Source organism: Lynx canadensis, chromosome D1, assembly GCF_007474595.2.
Source record: "Lynx canadensis isolate LIC74 chromosome D1, mLynCan4.pri.v2, whole genome shotgun sequence".
NCBI lineage: Eukaryota > Metazoa > Chordata > Mammalia > Carnivora > Felidae > Lynx > Lynx canadensis.
In genome coordinates, this window is record NC_044312.2 from 99,270,536 (window position 1) to 99,288,110 (window position 17,575).

At 45.6% G+C, this 17,575-nt stretch overlaps 1 protein-coding gene across 1 annotated transcript in view; it reads right to left on the bottom strand.

The window, feature by feature from the left end:
- Positions 1-2,065: 2,065 nt before the first annotated feature.
- The window catches only part of LRP4 (LDL receptor related protein 4), a 37,288-nt gene continuing 21,778 nt past the window's right edge, over positions 2,066-17,575 (bottom strand). The window contains exons 29-38 of the mRNA XM_032595086.1: positions 17,004-17,222; positions 16,705-16,839; positions 15,766-15,874; positions 13,756-13,900; positions 13,351-13,464; positions 12,753-12,888; positions 8,817-8,884; positions 8,163-8,250; positions 6,456-6,597; positions 2,066-4,038 (exon numbers count right to left, since the gene is read on the bottom strand). Coding sequence (XP_032450977.1) covers positions 3,706-4,038; positions 6,456-6,597; positions 8,163-8,250; positions 8,817-8,884; positions 12,753-12,888; positions 13,351-13,464; positions 13,756-13,900; positions 15,766-15,874; positions 16,705-16,839; positions 17,004-17,222 — 1,489 coding nt within the window. The 3' untranslated portion in view covers positions 2,066-3,705. The remainder of the gene's footprint in view (positions 4,039-6,455; positions 6,598-8,162; positions 8,251-8,816; positions 8,885-12,752; positions 12,889-13,350; positions 13,465-13,755; positions 13,901-15,765; positions 15,875-16,704; positions 16,840-17,003; positions 17,223-17,575) is intronic.

Here is a 17,575-nt window from a genome sequence, read left to right on the forward strand (position 1 = left end):
CCACCAGGCCCAGCCTCTTCTCCCATTCCCATTTCCTGCTGAAGTGACAGGACAGTCACAGATTAGTGGGATCTCTAAGGCTCAGGCAGTGCTGAATACCTGATTACACTGGCTCGTGTGGTCACAAGGTATCAAAATGTAGTCACCAAATTTTGTTCTCCCAGAAACATCTCCCAGGCTTTCAAGCAAACGGTGTGTGCTCAACGCATTAATTTTTCTCGTCATCTGAAAAGTTCTTCCTGAGTTCTCAGCTCAAGTGGTCACTATTCATGGCCTGGCCCATAACCCCGAGCCTTTGGGAGGGGGTACTTTCTACAGGTATATAGGCTTATACTTTAGGCTGGATTTCATCACCTAAAATGCTTTTCTCTCAGTATGAGTTATTAAAAAAAAAAAAAAAAAGAAAAGAAAAAAAGAATGGTTGAGCGAGGGGATAGTTGTCCTTGAACTATTCCACTTGTTTCTGTTCTGGTGCACATATCCCTTACCAAAGTTGAAAGAGTTACACACTGTAAATTAGTGTCGGATCTAAAAAAAAAAAAAAAAAAAAATTAGCGTCAGATCTCTTGTCATTTAAATACAAGAGGCTCAGTCTTTCTTGCTTTCTCTTTCTTTTTTTTTTGGGGGGGGTATGTAGGGTGGGGGTGTAGGCTGTTGCTAGATTCTAAGCTCTGTGGTCAGGCTTGGCCCACGGTAAGTGATAAACGAATTAACGGAAGCATTATTCTATAAAAGTTCTGTGGTTTAGAAAATCAACTACTGGGCTCTGACATAAAATTCTACATCTCGCACGGGACTTCCATGATTCCTAATCATCATTAGGAACCTGAGAAGGGAGCCCAACCCCATGTCCTAGCCTTGAGATGTAGTGGATAAATTATAACAAGGAAGCTTTTTTAAAATAAAAGGAAGAAAATAAAAATAAATAAAAGGAATCTTAGTGTTGATTTGATCCATTCTTCGAAACTACGAAACTTTACTAAGATCAAAAAGAGCTAGTAGCATATCTGGGCCTTAATGAACCTTCCTTGTCCCCAGTACTTTTCTTACTATATCTGACAGTCTTGCCAGGGACTATCATCACAAGGCAAAGTCAAGTTCTGTGACAATGAAGTCCTCATAGACCTAGAACAGAAATAGAAGATATATAGTATATATGTCATATACTTCCTTCCAGCGCCTGGAGAGGTCACTAATAATCATGACACTTTCCCCTTGGAGTCTCCCAAGGACCTCAGGCAGCCACTGCCAACCAATCAGAGTCGACACTCGAGATTAAAACCTGCCATCCCTGTTCTAGAGGAAGTGAGGATTTCACAAGCCAATGAATTTTGGTCTTGACCTGTCTTCTCAAGATGAGTTGACCCTTCAACCAGGAACCTCACACCTTTTATTGTTCTTCACCATCCTCACGTCCCCCAAGGACTTAAAGGTGATGTTGCAAGAAGGTTTTTGAAAGCATGGGTCTGCCAGACAGAGCGGGTGCAATGATTAGTCATGACTCCAAGCCAGGCACAGTGATTAAGAAAAGCTAAATTTATATTAAATTATCATAAAGTCCTAAAATACTGAACATAGTGGTTAAATAACTCCAGAAAGTCCAATCTCTCCAGTGAGTAACGTTAAAACCATTACACATGAACGCGGGAGAATCACTTCCATTAGTTTAGGACAAGAGAGGTTTTGCTTTTTACATAGTGAATCAGTGCTCAAATAGAGATTTCTTCAAATATGTCTTTTCTACATTCTGAACAGCCCAAGTGCAATAAGATCCTTCCCCCTTTCCAATCAAGAAAATGCCACTTTTCTACTTTCTCCTCATCCTCAACCAAGAGTCTGAGGACCCAAAGTGCTCTTTTCCTGCCCTGTCAAATGTGAAATGTCTCCCTTTCATCCCATAAGTGGCACCTCGCCTTTCCCACTTTGTGTACTGGAAAAGACTTGCTGGCCTGGCCAGGCTGTCCTGTGTGGGCCCAGACCTGGCTTGGTTACTAACAACAGGGCTAAGGGCTTGGCACCTGTCTCTAGCAGCCTTAGAAGTGACCAGAAAAGCTTTGCTCTTATCTTTTTTTTTTTTTTTTTTTTTTTTTTTTTTACTCACATGTTTGGCAGCTGATTTCTCAATACCAAGAACCACAGGAGAGGTTTCAAATCAGGAAACTTCCCCTACAAGCCCTCGCCTCTCTTCTCAGCCCATTGTCCTCTCCTATTGCTTCTTGTTCCTGGGTGGAGGAGGTCTGGATCTGCTCCAGGCTGAGAGCGCTTCATCAGTGGTTCTACCTTTCTACATCCTGCCCCCTACTTTTGTGTCTTGATTTAGCCCTCCTCACCACCACAAGGCTAAGTCAGAAAAAGCAACTTGGGGTGGGGGGTGGGGGGAAGGAGGGGGCTATGTAGAAGGTTTAGGGCTGAGAAAAAGGTCTCGACTCCCCTGATACTAGCACGAGACACACGCTCTTTGTGTGAATGGGCACGAACCAAGTGATGGCATCACAGCATGGAAAGTCAGTCACTTAGCCGGGAAAAGAGTTGGAATGGGAACTTCACCACCCCACAGCCACAGGTTCTCTGTCCACTAACTTTGATCCCTGAGCACTTGAGAGACAACACGGGAGGTTCAACCTCATGGATACTTCCTGTTAGGCCCTGGGTGCCCCAAGTCTATAACCCAATCTCTCTTCCTGACCATTTATGAAGACTTTTGGCCATTTCTTTGAAAAGTTGTTTCACGGTCTCTATGCTCAGAATCCCAGAGAATGAGCGGGGAGAGGGTGGCAGAACATGAAGGTCCAGGTGATATGCGGCTTTGGGTCTAGACAGCGCTGGTAAGATGTTGCAAAGACTTAGCCCTCGGGGCCCCACATTCCTCAAGCCCCTGCTCACAACCTGGTGACTTAGAGTCAAAGACATAGGAGGGGTACTGGCCAGCAGTGGCACCAGCGGGGGAATTCATATTAGCTGCTGCCATGCGGTAAAGGCCCTGTCATCGGAAGGTAGAAAAGCTTCCAGACAAACTAGCAGGAGGAAGAACAGATTGAGCCACACCCAGATCTCACCAATATCGGCAGCTGAAAAAAAAAAAAAAAAAAAACAACAACAGCAGCTCTTAGGGCAAGAATAATATCCATTGCCAGCAATGGACAGGACACGCGGCCCAACCACCCTAAAAGCTTTCTCATGTTACCAATGCACTTGAGGCTGGAGGCTTCCCAGATGCCCATACCAGCTGGGCTCACTCCTCCTTCCTCTCTCAGCCTCTATCCTTCATCTCTCTCTTTACCCTTGACCCCTGCCCCAGCCCCTGATGGGCAAGTTCTCTTAGAGAAGCGGCCAGGCTGGTTCTGACGGGAGAGAGGGAAGTCTTGGATCATCAGTTCTTGTGAGGCAGGGTACCAGGGAAAAGCTCTGTACTGAGGAGGAATCATTACTGAGCCTAGTTTTGGGGGCTCAGGATGGGGTGCAAGAGGTGAAGTTGGCAGTAAAATCCAGGTCTAAATTTTCGGGATGCACCATCATTTCTTGTGCACAGGTAGTTACGGACTCAGGTGGAAACAGCTCCCGCGGAGGACCCGGGAGCGGTTATGGGGTGGGAGGTGGAGGAGAAGGACGAGCACATAGGAAGGGGGCCTGTTGTATAAGTGAGCACAAGGACCGGAAGTCCATGAAGGAGAGGGAACAGGCAGGGAGGGAAGGGAACGACGGTGTTTAGACCTGGCTCTCTGAGGAGAGCTTGCGTTCATGTTTCCAGCCCGTGTCTGGCAGAGAGCCCCGTCTTTCAGGAGTGGCTGCGGTATGGACACTGCTGCACTCAGACTGCTCTTCCTGCAGCAGCTGCTCTGTCTCCGTGTCATCCAGGGAGCCAGAGCTGGCCTGGATGGACACTGTGTCTGTCTTCATGCACACATGATCCCGCAAAAGGCCCCCCCGTGAGCTGCGGAGTTGCTTGAGGTCGTCCCACTCAGCATCGTCCCCAGACAGCAGGCAGATTCCCTCTACAATCTTGATCTTCTCCTTGGTGTAGTTATGGTCAGGCCCGCCCTAGGGTGGAGGGTGGGGAGACATGGTCAGTCGGCTGGCTCTCTAAAAGGATCTCACGGTGAACCGGAAAAGGAAGTAGATGGGGTGAGAGGAGTGAGGGGTACAAAGATCCCACAAACAAATGGGGAGACTTGGTCAGAGAGCAAACAGATGAGTCGGCCTAAAAGGAGAGTAGCAGCTAGGATGATTATTACCCTTCTCAAGACAGGGAGGAGGGAGAACCATGGCTTCCAGTCCTGCATCATCCACTCACTGGCTATGTCACCTTGGGCAAATTACTCAGCATCTCTAAACTCAGTCTCCACATCTGCAGTGTGGGGAGAATAACAGTATCCATACCTCATAACGAGTTGCGGTGAAGGTTCAATGAGGTGATACACATAATGCAGTTAGTAGGTGCTTGACACATAAGATACGTTAAATCATGTTAGGTATTGTTACATTGTTATTGTGATTTATTAATGGGACACCATGCTGATATGCATGGCCAAAAGTAATTGACAAAGGCAATTCAATGTGCATTTATTTGGGATTTTAAACTCCTCCTGTGCTCTTGTTCTTAATTCTCTTCTTCCTAATTTTGTTAAGGAGAAAACTTTTGGGAGGTAAGACAGGAGGAATCTAGAAAATCTTATTTAGATTTTGAGTGCCAATCCTTTGGGACCCCATAACCTTTTCTGGGAGGTTACTCTGGCTCTGCTCCCACAAGCCTTGGGGCCATTCTCAAGCAACCTGGGATTGTTCCAAGGACAGCCTTAAGTTCTACTCAGGCTTCTCCCTTTGTGGATTTCTCAAAGAGGAGTCTTACTCCTGGTTTCTGGGGGATACCAACCAAAATGCCACCTCTACCAGGACACAATGAACCATGGCTGAGATTCTGTCCTGGGACAGTATTCCCACCGAGAGCTCTGCAAATGTTCCTCTATTTTAGTAGCAATTCAACTCCACAGATATTTACTGAGCCCCTGCATTAAAGAGGATACTTTGCTGATTGCCCTCTGGGAGTGACAGCTCCCTCAATAGAGCAGAGACAGACACAGATAGCACACAAGCACACATGTGCACGTGCGTATACACACACTCATTCCCCCAGCACACCCTCCAAGCTGAAATTAGCATAAGATTAGAGAGAGCCGTGCAGTGTCTTCACCTCAGAGACACGCTGGGTAAGCTAGGGAGAGGTGGGGGACACGGCACTGGCAGTTTGGGGGGGGGGAGGAGAACACCACTCCCTCTACAAACACACTGCAACAGGTACCTGAAATCAAGAGGAAATCAGAAGAGAAAGGGTGAAAGACTGTCAGAGGGGTGAAAGAGCTGCTGAGGAAAAGCACACAACAGAAGAAAAGAGGTCACACACTTGTAAGTTCTAACCTGTGAACCTTATTATGGTTCTTTTCTGGGGCATCAGACACTCTAGGAACCTAAGACTCAAGAGTCTCTCAAAGATACTAAGTGAGAATGGGATCTACCATCCCTAAAACTGAAAACTTCCTGCAGGTTCTGTTTTGGCTTACAGTGGAAGCTCTTTTAATATGGAAACTCATGGAGCCAGAAAGCATGGGATTATTATGTAAAGTGCACTCATTATGCATGGTGGCCCTGTAGATATGAGGGCAAGTTTTGACTGTGCTAGACAGGCCAAGAGACTAGAACGATTAGGGTTTCATAAAGGATATAACTTCTGATGAAGGGTTACAGGATTTTAGAAAAAGCAGCGGTTGTATTAGACTAGGAAAATCTGAAATCCCAGGCTACTGATTCCTTGTGGAAATGGGACTAGTTTTCAAGCCTAAACACTCAGCAAATAATTTTTCACTGAAGCAACAAAGGAGTTAAGAGAGCAAAAGCATGTAAACCTTCAAAATTCTAGAGAAATCTCTTAAGATTCTGTGATAAGAGGAAGAACAGCAAAAACATAAACAAAAACAAACAACAACAAAAAAAACCCAGCCATTGCCAGCCATAGGTGCCAACAACTTGGATCAGAGGTTAGAAAAGGGAGAGTCCAGGAGCTGTTGGGTTTTGAGGGGTATTGTCTAGGCGTCTGGGGTGCTTCACAGGGGCCTCACTGCAGGGGAATGATGACTAAATGAGGAAACACCTATGAGCCTAGTAAAATATCTCCTGGCAGGGAGGCGCACACTCCCATGCTTTCAGACTCAGACCTTCTGGAATCTGCTTTCTAACCTTGCTCTCACTGAGGTCCCTCAAGCCGGTCCCTCAGAGAGTCTACATCTGTCCAGAAACCCAAATCACATTCATTTCTTCTGTTCACTATGACTTCCAAAATGGTAGATGGGACTACCCGGCATCCCTCACTGATCCATTCAGGCAACTGGAGCGTATCCTTCCCCCCTCCAGAAACAAACACAAACAAACATACAACCACCTTGAATATAAACTTTAATTTTTACCTCTTTCTTATAGCACAGTTGATTGTACATGGCTGGTTTCGGGATTGCTTCAATTTTCACTTCTTGCGTGGAAGTTCGGTAGGAAGGGTTGCTGTAGGTCAGGTTTCCCATTCCCGGGTCAGTTAACTTGGATTTTTTGTGTCTGTAGGAGGAAAGGTGATGAGAAATTAGTTCAGATCTTTATCGGGGTGATATCTGGGGAAGTTGTAACCTGAATGTGGTAGGCAGCTTCTAAGACAGCTCTAGAGATCCTCGCCTCCTGCTTCTCCCACCTTCTGAATCCCTGCTCCTTGAGTGTGGGCCGCACCTGATGATTCACTCACTTCTTTTTTATTTATTTTTTTATTTTTTAAGTAATCTCTACACCCAAGGTGGGGATCGAACCCACAATCTCAAGGTCAAGACTTGCACCCTCCACCGACTAGGCCAGCCAGGCGCCCCTGGTGATGCACTTCTGAAGAACAGAAAATACAAAAGTGACGGATGCTAGATTAGGTTCCAGAGAAACTTGTGGCTTCTGTCTTAGGTTGCCCTTACTCTCTCCTATGCTAGCTCTGGGGAAGCAAGCTGCCAAGTGGCCAGTTGTCCTTTGGAAAGGCCCCACAAGGCAGGGAACGGATGAGTGTCACCTACAGTCAACAGCTGGCAAGGAGCTGAGACCCTCGGTCCAACAGCCTGTGAGGAACTAAATCCTGCCAACAGCTACACACATGTGCTTGGCAGGGAATCCCTCCCTGGTCAAGCCCTGAGATAAGACCACAACCCTGGCTGATACTGGACTGTAGCCTGGGAGAGACCCTGAGGCAGAGGCATGCAAGTAAGCTGCACCCAGATTTCTAACCCACAAAAGCTGTGAGATAATAAATGGTTGTCATTTTAAATTGCTAAATTTGGGAATAATCTGCAATAGATAGCTAATCCACTGTGTCAAGACAGATCTATGTTTCAATCCCACATCTGTTACTTACTAGCTGGGATCTTGGTAGACATAATCTAAGCTTTGTGAGCCTCAGATCCTTATCTGTAAAGTGAGGAGTAATAATACCTGTATTATGTAGCATTGATACATATTCACTAAATAGTAATGGTTACTATTATTATTAGTGTTGTTATTGTTGCTGTTATTGTTGCTGTTATTGTTGTTGTTGTTGTTGTTGTTGGAAGCAGGAGCCACAGCAGCATAGCAAAATCCTGGTATTTTTGCTGCAAGCTGTGTTTAAAGCATTTGGAGAAAATATACAGAGGGTCATAAAAAGGATTCTAAACTGAAAATGACACACTCCACCTTCCCAGGATGATCCCTACTGAGCAATGACATATCAAACAATATTGGGGTAAAGGCCGTGGTTATGTGAAGAGAAGATCATTTCCACCTTCGGTGGTTTGAGGTGAGGCAGAGTAGAGGAAAAGCAAAGATGGCAGCATCAGTCCCAGCTCTGTCTCTTCCCATGTGACCTTGGGTAAAGCCCTCTGTATCCTCGTCTATAAAGAGAATCCCGAGGGCTGCTGTGGTCCTAATATCAGAAACCTGCTTGGGCTGTGAATGGTGAAGAAGAATCAGAGTTCAGGTTCTACCTCGCTCTGACCAGGGACCTATCTTTGACATGAGGCTGGTCAGAAGTTAGATCAGCAAGATGTGGAGCTTCGGGAGAGCACAGATAATGAGGACCAGTGACCATGTGTCCCCTGCAGCGAGGCTGAGGTTACCTGTACAGCATCAAAGCTGCAATTGCCACCAAAATCAGCAGAATGCTGAGGAGTCCACCGATGACGTAGCTGACATGAAGTCCTTCCCCTAGAAGAACAGAGAGACACTAGGTGGGGGCCACGGACAATCTTCCAGCTGGCGTGAGGGGTGGGAAGACGAGGGTTCCTTTGGTAGGGGTTGGATCCCACACCACCTGAGGATAGCCAGGGAAGAGGCCGCAGGGGTAAGGGTAGGGGGCTGAGAAGAGATCTATGGTCCTATCTCTAATCCCAATTCCAATATTTACCACCCATGTGACTTAAGGCGAGATGCTTAACTTGAAGCCTATGTTTTCTCATCAGTTAGATGAGATAGTTAGATGAGCGATAACAAACCGCTCCTAGCCTGCTGGCAATGACACGTGACTGTGTACATACATATACACACATGCACACGTGTGCACGGGCACACATATATACAGCTTAACAAATGGTTGGCATGTGGAAAGTACTCTGTAAGTGGTGGCTAACTAATGATTGTTTTTTCTATGGATTCAGTCTGAGAAATGGGTTTGACAACCCCAAAGAGTCCCTATGAAGGTTTTGGAAGGTATCAGTGGAAATTCGGATTCCTTATACCTTCTTTTCCAAAACAGTTGGGCACTCAGGGCTCACCTGGAACAGCAGGTATGGCCTCATTGGAATGTGCACAGAGGCCCAGCCGAGCATCCTTTTCAGAGCATCTGTGGGGCAGAGAAAACTGAATGTGAAGGTTACTTGTATTTGATAAAGACCTTGCCTTCCTCTAGGAAAGAGGGAAAGTCCTGGGAAGGACAGGGGGAAAGGCTTTTGAATGGGGCTTACTGATATTTGATTGTACCTGACGGGAGACATCAGAAGCACAGACCAGGAAATACAGAGAAATCAGTGTGAGTCACTGTCTTCGGGATGCGATATCATGTTTAAATGAGTTTTAAAATATGTACGCTTATTATTTTTAATTTAAAAACAAGTTTTAAAAATGTTTATTTATTCCTGAGTTAAAGAGAGACAGAGTGTGAGTGGGGGAGGGGCAGAGAGAGAGAGAGAGGGAGACACAGAATCTGAAGCAGGCCCCAGGCTCTGAGCTGTCAGCACAGAGCCCGACGTGGGTCTTGAACTCACAAACTGTGAGATCATGACCTGAGCCGAAGCTGGACACTTAACTGACTGAGCCACCCAGGCACCCCAAAATATGTACTCTGTAAAGAAGATTCCTCTAAAAAAGGAGAAGCAGGTCTGGAAGTAAGCTAGAAGTCTGCTGAAACAACACTAAGGATATCAACAGTAGGGTTCGTTAAGCTACCAGGATGAGCTGGAAGATACTACCAGCCAAGCAAACCTCTGACTGGATACAGATTATCACAAGGTCTAAATAGACCTTGAAAAAAACCCTGTTTTTCTTCTCTTCATTCTTTCAAAAGAGAATATGCAAGACATCCAGAGGGAGGGATCAGGGAACCAACTTGAAATGCTAAGGAGGTAATTTCTTTGTGGCACATTATGAACAATCAATTAAAGGCATCTCCTGGGGTGCCTGGGTGACTCAGTTGGTTAAGTATCTGACTTTTTTTTTTAAAGTTTATTTATTTTTGAGAGCACAAGCAGGGGAGGGACAGAAAGAGACAGACAGAGGCTCTGAAGCAGGCTCTGTGCTGACAGCAGTGAACCTGATGTGGGGCTCGAACTCACAAACAGCAGGATCATGACATGAGCCAGAGTTGGACGCTCAACCAACTGAGCCACTCAGGTCCCCCTGTCTGACTCTTGATTTTGGCTCAGGTCAAGATCTCATGGTTGTCAGATACAGCCCTGCAACGGGCTCTGCACTGGGCCTAGGCGTGGAGCTTTGTTAAGATTCCCTTTGTCCCTCTTCTTCTGCCCCTCCCCTGTGTGTGCACGTGCTCTCTCTCTCAGAAAATAAATAAGTAAATAAATAAGGCATCTCCTAAAAGGCTAGAGAAAAGCTACTTGCAAGAACATTTGAAACCAAGATGCATGGAGTCTTCAAATAGACTGTGACCCTAAGAAAGTATCTGAGTAGGGTTCGAAAGTTTTCTAAACTATCCTAAAGAAAATCAGATTAATCATGATTGATAGTACTTAAAAGTTAATGAGAAAAATACATGTTTATGTCTGGGTATTTGCTTTTCTATACAAACTTCTAAAAAGAGAATATGGGGCAAATAGGACAGATTTACTCATGTGCAAATGTTATAATTTTATTTTATTTACTTTTATACCCCCAATTCCAGTTCTCAGACTTTATTTACTTTTTTGTAAATGTTTATTTGAGAGAGAGAGAGACAGAGAGACAGAGTGTGAGTGGGGGAGGGGCAGACAGGGAGACACAGAATCTGAAGCAGGCTCCAGGCTCTGAGCTGTCAGCACAGAACCTGACACGGGGCTCAAACTCACGGACTGTGCAAGATCATGACCTGAGCCGAAATTGGCCGCTTAATCCATTGAGCCACCCACGTGCCCCTATTTAGCTTATTTTTTAAGTAGACTCTACGCCCAACATGGGGCTCAAACTCATGACCCTGAGCTCAAGAGTCACATACTCTACCACCTGAGCTAGCCAGGCACTGCACAAATTTTATTATTTTATTTTATTTTATTATTTTATTTGTTATTTAACTTTCTTTTTTCTTTTTTTAAGTTTATTCATTCACTTTGAGAGAGAGCATACACGCGTATGCGCACATGCTCCAGCAGGGAAGGGGTGGAGGGAGAAGGAAGGAGAGAGAGAATCCCAAGCTGACTCTGCACTGTCAGCGCCGAGCCTGATGTGGGGCTCAGACTCAACCATGAGATCATGACCTGAGCCGAAATCAAGAGTTGGATGCCTAACCAACTGAGCCACCCAGAAGCCCCAAATTTTATAATTTTAAAGACATGAATCTAGAGTTCTCCTCTGGGATTATTATTATGTTTCTGCTTTCAGAATTGACATCAAGTGTTAATTATCTTTTAAGCTAAAGTTGATAATAAAAATAAAGAGACTGGTATATTACAATGGAAAAAAATGTTGTAAATAGAAAAATGTCTGGAAAGATAGACACCATTAATCAGCCATAAAAAGGAAATTCTGCCATTTGTGACTACATGGATGGACCTTGAGGACATTATGCTAAGTGAAATAAATCAGAGAGAAAAAGACAAATATTGTGCAATTATCACTTATATATGGAATCTAAAAACAACAACAACAACATCAATCCCAAACTCATAGGTTGCTGCTTGCCAGAGGTGGAAGGTAGGAGGAGTGGATAAAATCAGTAAAAGTGGTCAAAATGTACAAACGTCTAGTTATAAGTCCTGGGGAAGTAATATACAGTATCGTGACTATAGTCAACAATACTGTATTATACACTCGAAAATTGCTAAGAGAGTAAATCTTCAAAAGTTCTCATCACAAGAAAAAGACTTTGCAGCTATGTGTGGTGATGGATGTTAACTAAACTTACTGTGGTAATCATTTTGAAATATATACATATATAAAATAGAAAATATTAACAGTAACTATACATGGGTACTTATTTCTTCTTTATTCCTCGCTGCATTTTCAGATTATTTTTTTGCAAGGCATAAATAAAAAACATAAGAATTTTTCTTAATTGAATCTAATATCATATTTAATCAATTTTAAGATCTGTATTGTTCTCTATTCCAACATCTCTGGAACAGGAATGTGTCTTACAATCAGTGGCATCTCATAGTTGAGGTTGGTCATTTTTTCAGTTGAAACTCTCAAATCAGGATGCATCTTTTTTTTTTTTTTAAGGTTTTATTTATTTTTGAGACAGAGAGACAGAGTATAAGTTGGGGAGGGGCAGAGAGAGAGGGAGACACAGAATCTGAAGCAGGCTCCAGGCTCTGAGCTGTCAGCACAGAGCCGGAAGCAGGGCTCAAACTCAAGAACCACGAGATCATGACCTGAGCCAAGGTTGGAAGCTTAACTGACTGAGCCACCCAGGCGCCTCAAATCAGGATGCATCTTAAATGGATAGCACCATCAACTTAATTAAATGAAACATTTTATACTTGATTTGAGAACTGTTCATGTTTATGCTTGCTTGTTTAATAATAAGGTGTGTGTACACATGTGTGTGTGTGTACACGTGCATGTACGTGCATGTGTGTTTGAGGTCACTATAAGCTAAAGTCATTACATCCCTGGGGATGTTCCAAGTCATAACGCCACAGCCCAGAGACCACTATGACTTGGCAGCTTCTAAGCAAACTGTAGGACAAGACCATATACTAAATGTGTTATGAGAACAAAGGTCACCGAAAGGAAGGATGAATGCCATGTAGGAACTCCTCTGAGTGATTTCTCTCTCTAAAGCTGCTCTTAAAACTTCTCGCCCTCAGAGCTAAAAAGAGATCCACTTACAACAATCTACAAGTCTATATACCATCTCCAGTTCCAAAGAGCAGGGACGGGTGGCTCATGATATGACCTACTTCCCATGTGCCAGAATTATCGAGCTAAGACTGTGGTCTTCTGCTGGTGGGAGATGGTGATTTGGAGAAAAGAGCCCTCAATCCCATATTGAATTCACTTACCTTCCTTCCACCTCCTCCAGAGATGTGTGGGTCCGGGTGGTTGAGGAACGCAAGGTGGTAGGAAGTGTGTTGGGTAGCACAGGGCTCCTTTCACTTATGCTGGTAGCCCTGGGAGCTGGGGGCACTAGACCAGGTACTGAAGAGAATAGGAGGATTGAAGTGAGCCACTAGAGCCCCAAATCTCTACATATGATCCAAGAGTAGCATCCTGGGTTACCTGACAGAGCCATCTTATAGCTGCCTTAATCCTACGCATCCTTATTAGAGGCTCTTCATACTGTAAATAAAAAGGATTTGGACTCCAATATTCAATAGCTCTGGATGGGCTAGCTGGTGGTGCACAAAGGTCAGGAAAAGACAGCAATTCACAGGCCACCGCAGGGATCAGAGATTCAGGAGACCTGAATTCCATTCTTGTAAATGCCAGAAGCTGGACAAACTCAGGTCTGTGCTATTCCAAAGCTCAAACTCATTGTTCTCTCACTCAGCTGTAAGACTCCCCGAGGGGGATCCCACCCAGAAGGACAAAACCGAGGCTAATGATCCTCTGCCACTCCAAGGACCCTGCTGTTCCAGGGCGTCATTCAGTCCAACTCACCAAGGGAGCAGGGCCGGCCATCGGGCTCGTCAGGACAGGCACACACGAAGTCAGAGGCTCTGGCAAAGCAGAGGTGGGTGCAGCCTCCATTATTCACACCACAGGCATTGGTCCCTGGAGGCAAAGCAGGTACGTGTCTGGTCTGGGCTAGACCAGCCTCCCAATTTGACACCTCTCTTTAAGGAGGAGCTCCACGGCTACCTCACTCCAAGGGACAGTAAGGCAGAAGGGGCATAACCACATGGGGCTGAAAAGGTCTAAGAGCTTAAAATGGGAACCAAAAGGCTCTCCTGTGGCTCTAATGTCTCAGTCTGTTAACTCAGGGACTGTTAATACAGTCGCTGGGATGATCAACCACCCCACTGATGGTAAGGAAGCAAGCAGGCTCAGGACCCAGGGGCCCACCTGTCTGCCGCTGAGGAGAAACCACAATGATATCCATGAGCCCTTCCACATTCGCCAACACCGTCTCCTTGCTCCGGCCTGAGTACTTGTCGACACGCTGGATTGACTTGGTCTGCCAGTCTGTCCAGTAGATCCACCTGTCCTGCTACTCAACAGGGAAACCCCATAAAGAGTAAATATTATTCAACAGTCTGACCTCAGGTACAGCTTCTGTGCTTTAGTATGTGTACGCCCTCTGCTGAAATGCCCTGTGTCTCTTATCCAGCATGCCAACTTCTGTGTGTCCCCCATATCACACTGTCCAGGAAATCTCCCCCAGTCCGTATGGGATTCATTCCTCCATGCTTTTCTGTGCCTTCTACGAGTGAGTTTTGGCACTCCACGGTCATTTGTTTACATGTCTGACATGTAAGATTAAGTTCTTCAAGGACAGAAATGTCTTTCATTTCTTTCTCAATTTCCAGTACTAACACTTCATCCCCAGTCAGTTGACTGAGTGGCTCAATGAATAAATGAGTTCTTGTACCTGGCAAATAGGAGTAACTTAGGGCCAGGGGGTCCTTCTAAGGTCGCTGCTCTTCTGGGCCCTTCACAAAGAGCCCTGGCCCAAATCCTCTGGTTACTTCTAGGGGAAGCTACCTTCTGAAAATGTTTATTTATTTAGGGGCCCCTGGGTGGCTCAGTTGGTTAAGTGTCTGACGTCAGCTCAGGTCATGATCTCACAGTTGGTGAGTTCGAGCCCCACGTCGAGCTCTGTGCTGACAGCTCAGAGCCTGGAGCCTGCTTCGGATTCTGTGTCTCCCTCTTTCTCTCTCAAAAATAAATAAACGTTAAAAAAAATTTATTATTTTTTTTTTGAGAGAGAGAGCATGAGCAGGGGAGGGGCAGAGAGAGGGAATCCCAGGCAGGCTCTGAGCTAACAGTGATGCAGAGCTCGAACCCACAAACCATGAGACCATGACCTGAGCCGATACCAAGAGTCGGTCGCTTAACCGACTGAGCCACCCAGGTGTCCCTAGGGGAAGCTGCCTTCTAATTTAGTGATCCTGAGATTCTCAACCAGGGGTGGGGAGGGCAATGAAGGTGGTTCCCCTCCTGCTTCCAGGTATACATCAGAAACCCCAGGGGAAACTTATAGATTGAAAAACCACATTCATTATCATCCTATAGTTTTACATTTGGAGTACGGGGGTGGGGAACTTATTGTTAAGTAGAGCCAAACTTTTATTGGCTGGTAGGATATAATATACAAGACAGATAAGTGGAAGTTTGTCAAAAAAGAACAAGGATTTTTAAATAATTGAGAATCCCTGTTGTGGCTCCAGGCTTGATAGATCTCCTCTTTCCCTTCCCTGAATTATTTTACAGGATAAGAACTCAAAAATGATAGCCAGTGATAACTAAAAAGATTAAAAATAACACACACTGAGTGCCAGATACTGTGCTGATGCTTTGTGTATATTTCAGGAGGACACTATTATTAAACTCACTTATTTTACAGGTATTAGAGAGGTTCAGTATCTTATCCAAAGTCGCAGTCATTCAATGATGCAGGCAGAGCTTGAACCCATGGAGCTGGCAGATTAGAGGTACTCAGTAAGCATGTACCAACTGGCTGGCTGCCTCAAAACTCTGGCTCTTAGCCACTGCAACCTACTGCCACTAAACCAGCTGCCTGGACTCAGATATTGGGAACACAGCACTAGGATCAACTACGGACCCTGTTAAAATGCACATTCCTGGGCCCAACCTTCATGAAGTAGATTCTTTTTATGCCAAGGCCCAGGAACCTACACTTGAGAGCCACTCCTTCAAATGCTAGAACATGGAGTGGTGTTGCAGGAGTAGCAGGCACATGGTGGCAAGGCTTCAGTATACAGGAAATACCCCTAAAATGAGCTTCCGTAGCAGGATCGTTAAGTAGCAACTAGGGTTGAGGCTCCCAACTTGGAACCCCGAGGAAACACCCCCCGTCAAGGAGGTTTAGTTACCTCTCTCCTGAGCCAGTACCTGAGTGAGAGCAAAGGGGTGGGACACGTGGCTGACTAACACCTGCCGTAGCTTCCCATTGAGGTCAGAGCTCTCAATCCGGTCCAGATGGGCGTCCACCCAATAGATCCTGAGAAGGAAAAGTGAGAAGAGGGCTGCTCAAAATGCTTGCCAAGAAGCCCAGTCCTTCCCCGCAAGGAGCTATCTATTCCCTCCTGAGCTAACCAGTAGGTGCTGTGAGCGGTCATAAAGCACCCTTGGTGAGAGGTCATTGCAAGTCCCAATGCTCAAGAGGGGAAGCTGGGGACTCAAATGGGGGGCCAGAGCTGTGTGGGGTGGGGTAGAAAGCCTAGTGACCTCTGAAGAGCCACACTGCAGGCTCATCTTCAGCAACCTGATCACCCTTTGGCTCCTTCCCAAGAATCTAAGCTGAAATTCTTATGAACACTCTTTAAGGAAGAGATCTTGGTCTATAAGGAGCTCATTGAGGTTATCCCAACTCTCCAGGTGACTTAGATTCCTTTCCCTTCTTCTGGGGGCAGAAAGAGAAACTGCCTCAAATCCCCTTTCACCCTCTTTTCCTGCCCTTTAGCATTTTTTATCTAGGCAAGGAGTTGCAAATTCCAATGAGCAAAGGGATCAGAAAAGCAACAAGCGCAAAAAATCAGCCTCTGACAAATAAGGGGTCATGGGATGTGTGGTCCAGCCAGAGGACGTGCTCTGCTAAAGACACTCAAATCAAAAACATATAAACCACACAAACAAAATCCATCTGAGGATTGAGGGCTATATGCAGCAACCTTTGCTCTAAAAATATGTTCCCTCATCCTTCTCACTGCTTTTTCCCTCCTCACCTACCAAGGAGCTTTCTATTTTTCTTTTGTTTTCACTATCTGAATCTCAACCATCTTCTCCTGTGCCCACCCAATTTCCAGAAAGCAATTGGGACAGGATTCCCACCTGCGGGTATCATAGTCCAGGGTAAGGCCATTGGGCCAGCCCAGGTCTGTGTTGATGAGGACCTTCCGCTCAGAGCCGTCCAAGTTTGCCCGCTCAATCTTGGCAATGTGGCCCCAGTCTGTCCAGAAGAGGTACCTAAGGTACAACACTGCCATCATCACCAAGGCATGGGAAGATGGTACCAGAGGTTGACAGAATACAGGGGACACGCTGATACCATGAATACAGAGGCATCTTCCAAGGGACCCTTCATCAGGCCCTTCTTCCCTGGGTCTCTTTTCTGCTGGCCATAAACTTACCCTTTCCTGGGGAAAACGGCAATGGCCCGAGGCTCATCCAGGCTATTGTTGATCAGCACTTTGCGGCAGGAACCATCTAGCCTTGATGCCTCAATGGTATTTCGGCCCGTATCTGTCCAGTACAGATTCCTGGCCACCCAGTCTACTGCCAGCCCGTCGGTGGTCTTCAGGCCACGCCCGATCACTGTCTCCATGTTGCTGCCATTCAGATCTGCTCGCCTGAGGGAACAGCTCAGGGTTGGGTGGCTGACCGGATTGACCAGACATAGACTGAAGTCCCTTTAATCCATGTTCCCATAATTGGATCCCTACTAGAGGCTCCAGAAGGGCAGAGACCACATCTCTGTAAGTACATTCCTCAGCATCTAGAACAGTAGGTACTCAAAATATTAGCAGAATTAATGAATAAAAAATTCTTGGGAGGACAGAGTATTTCCTGGTACTAACAGTGGATGTTTGGGCCCATGTCTTACAGAAGATGGGTTAGTAATTCCCCATATACCTTAGGGATAAAGATTACTAGGTGGTAATTATAAGAAAGGCAAATTTGTCAAAACCTACCTGTACATTTT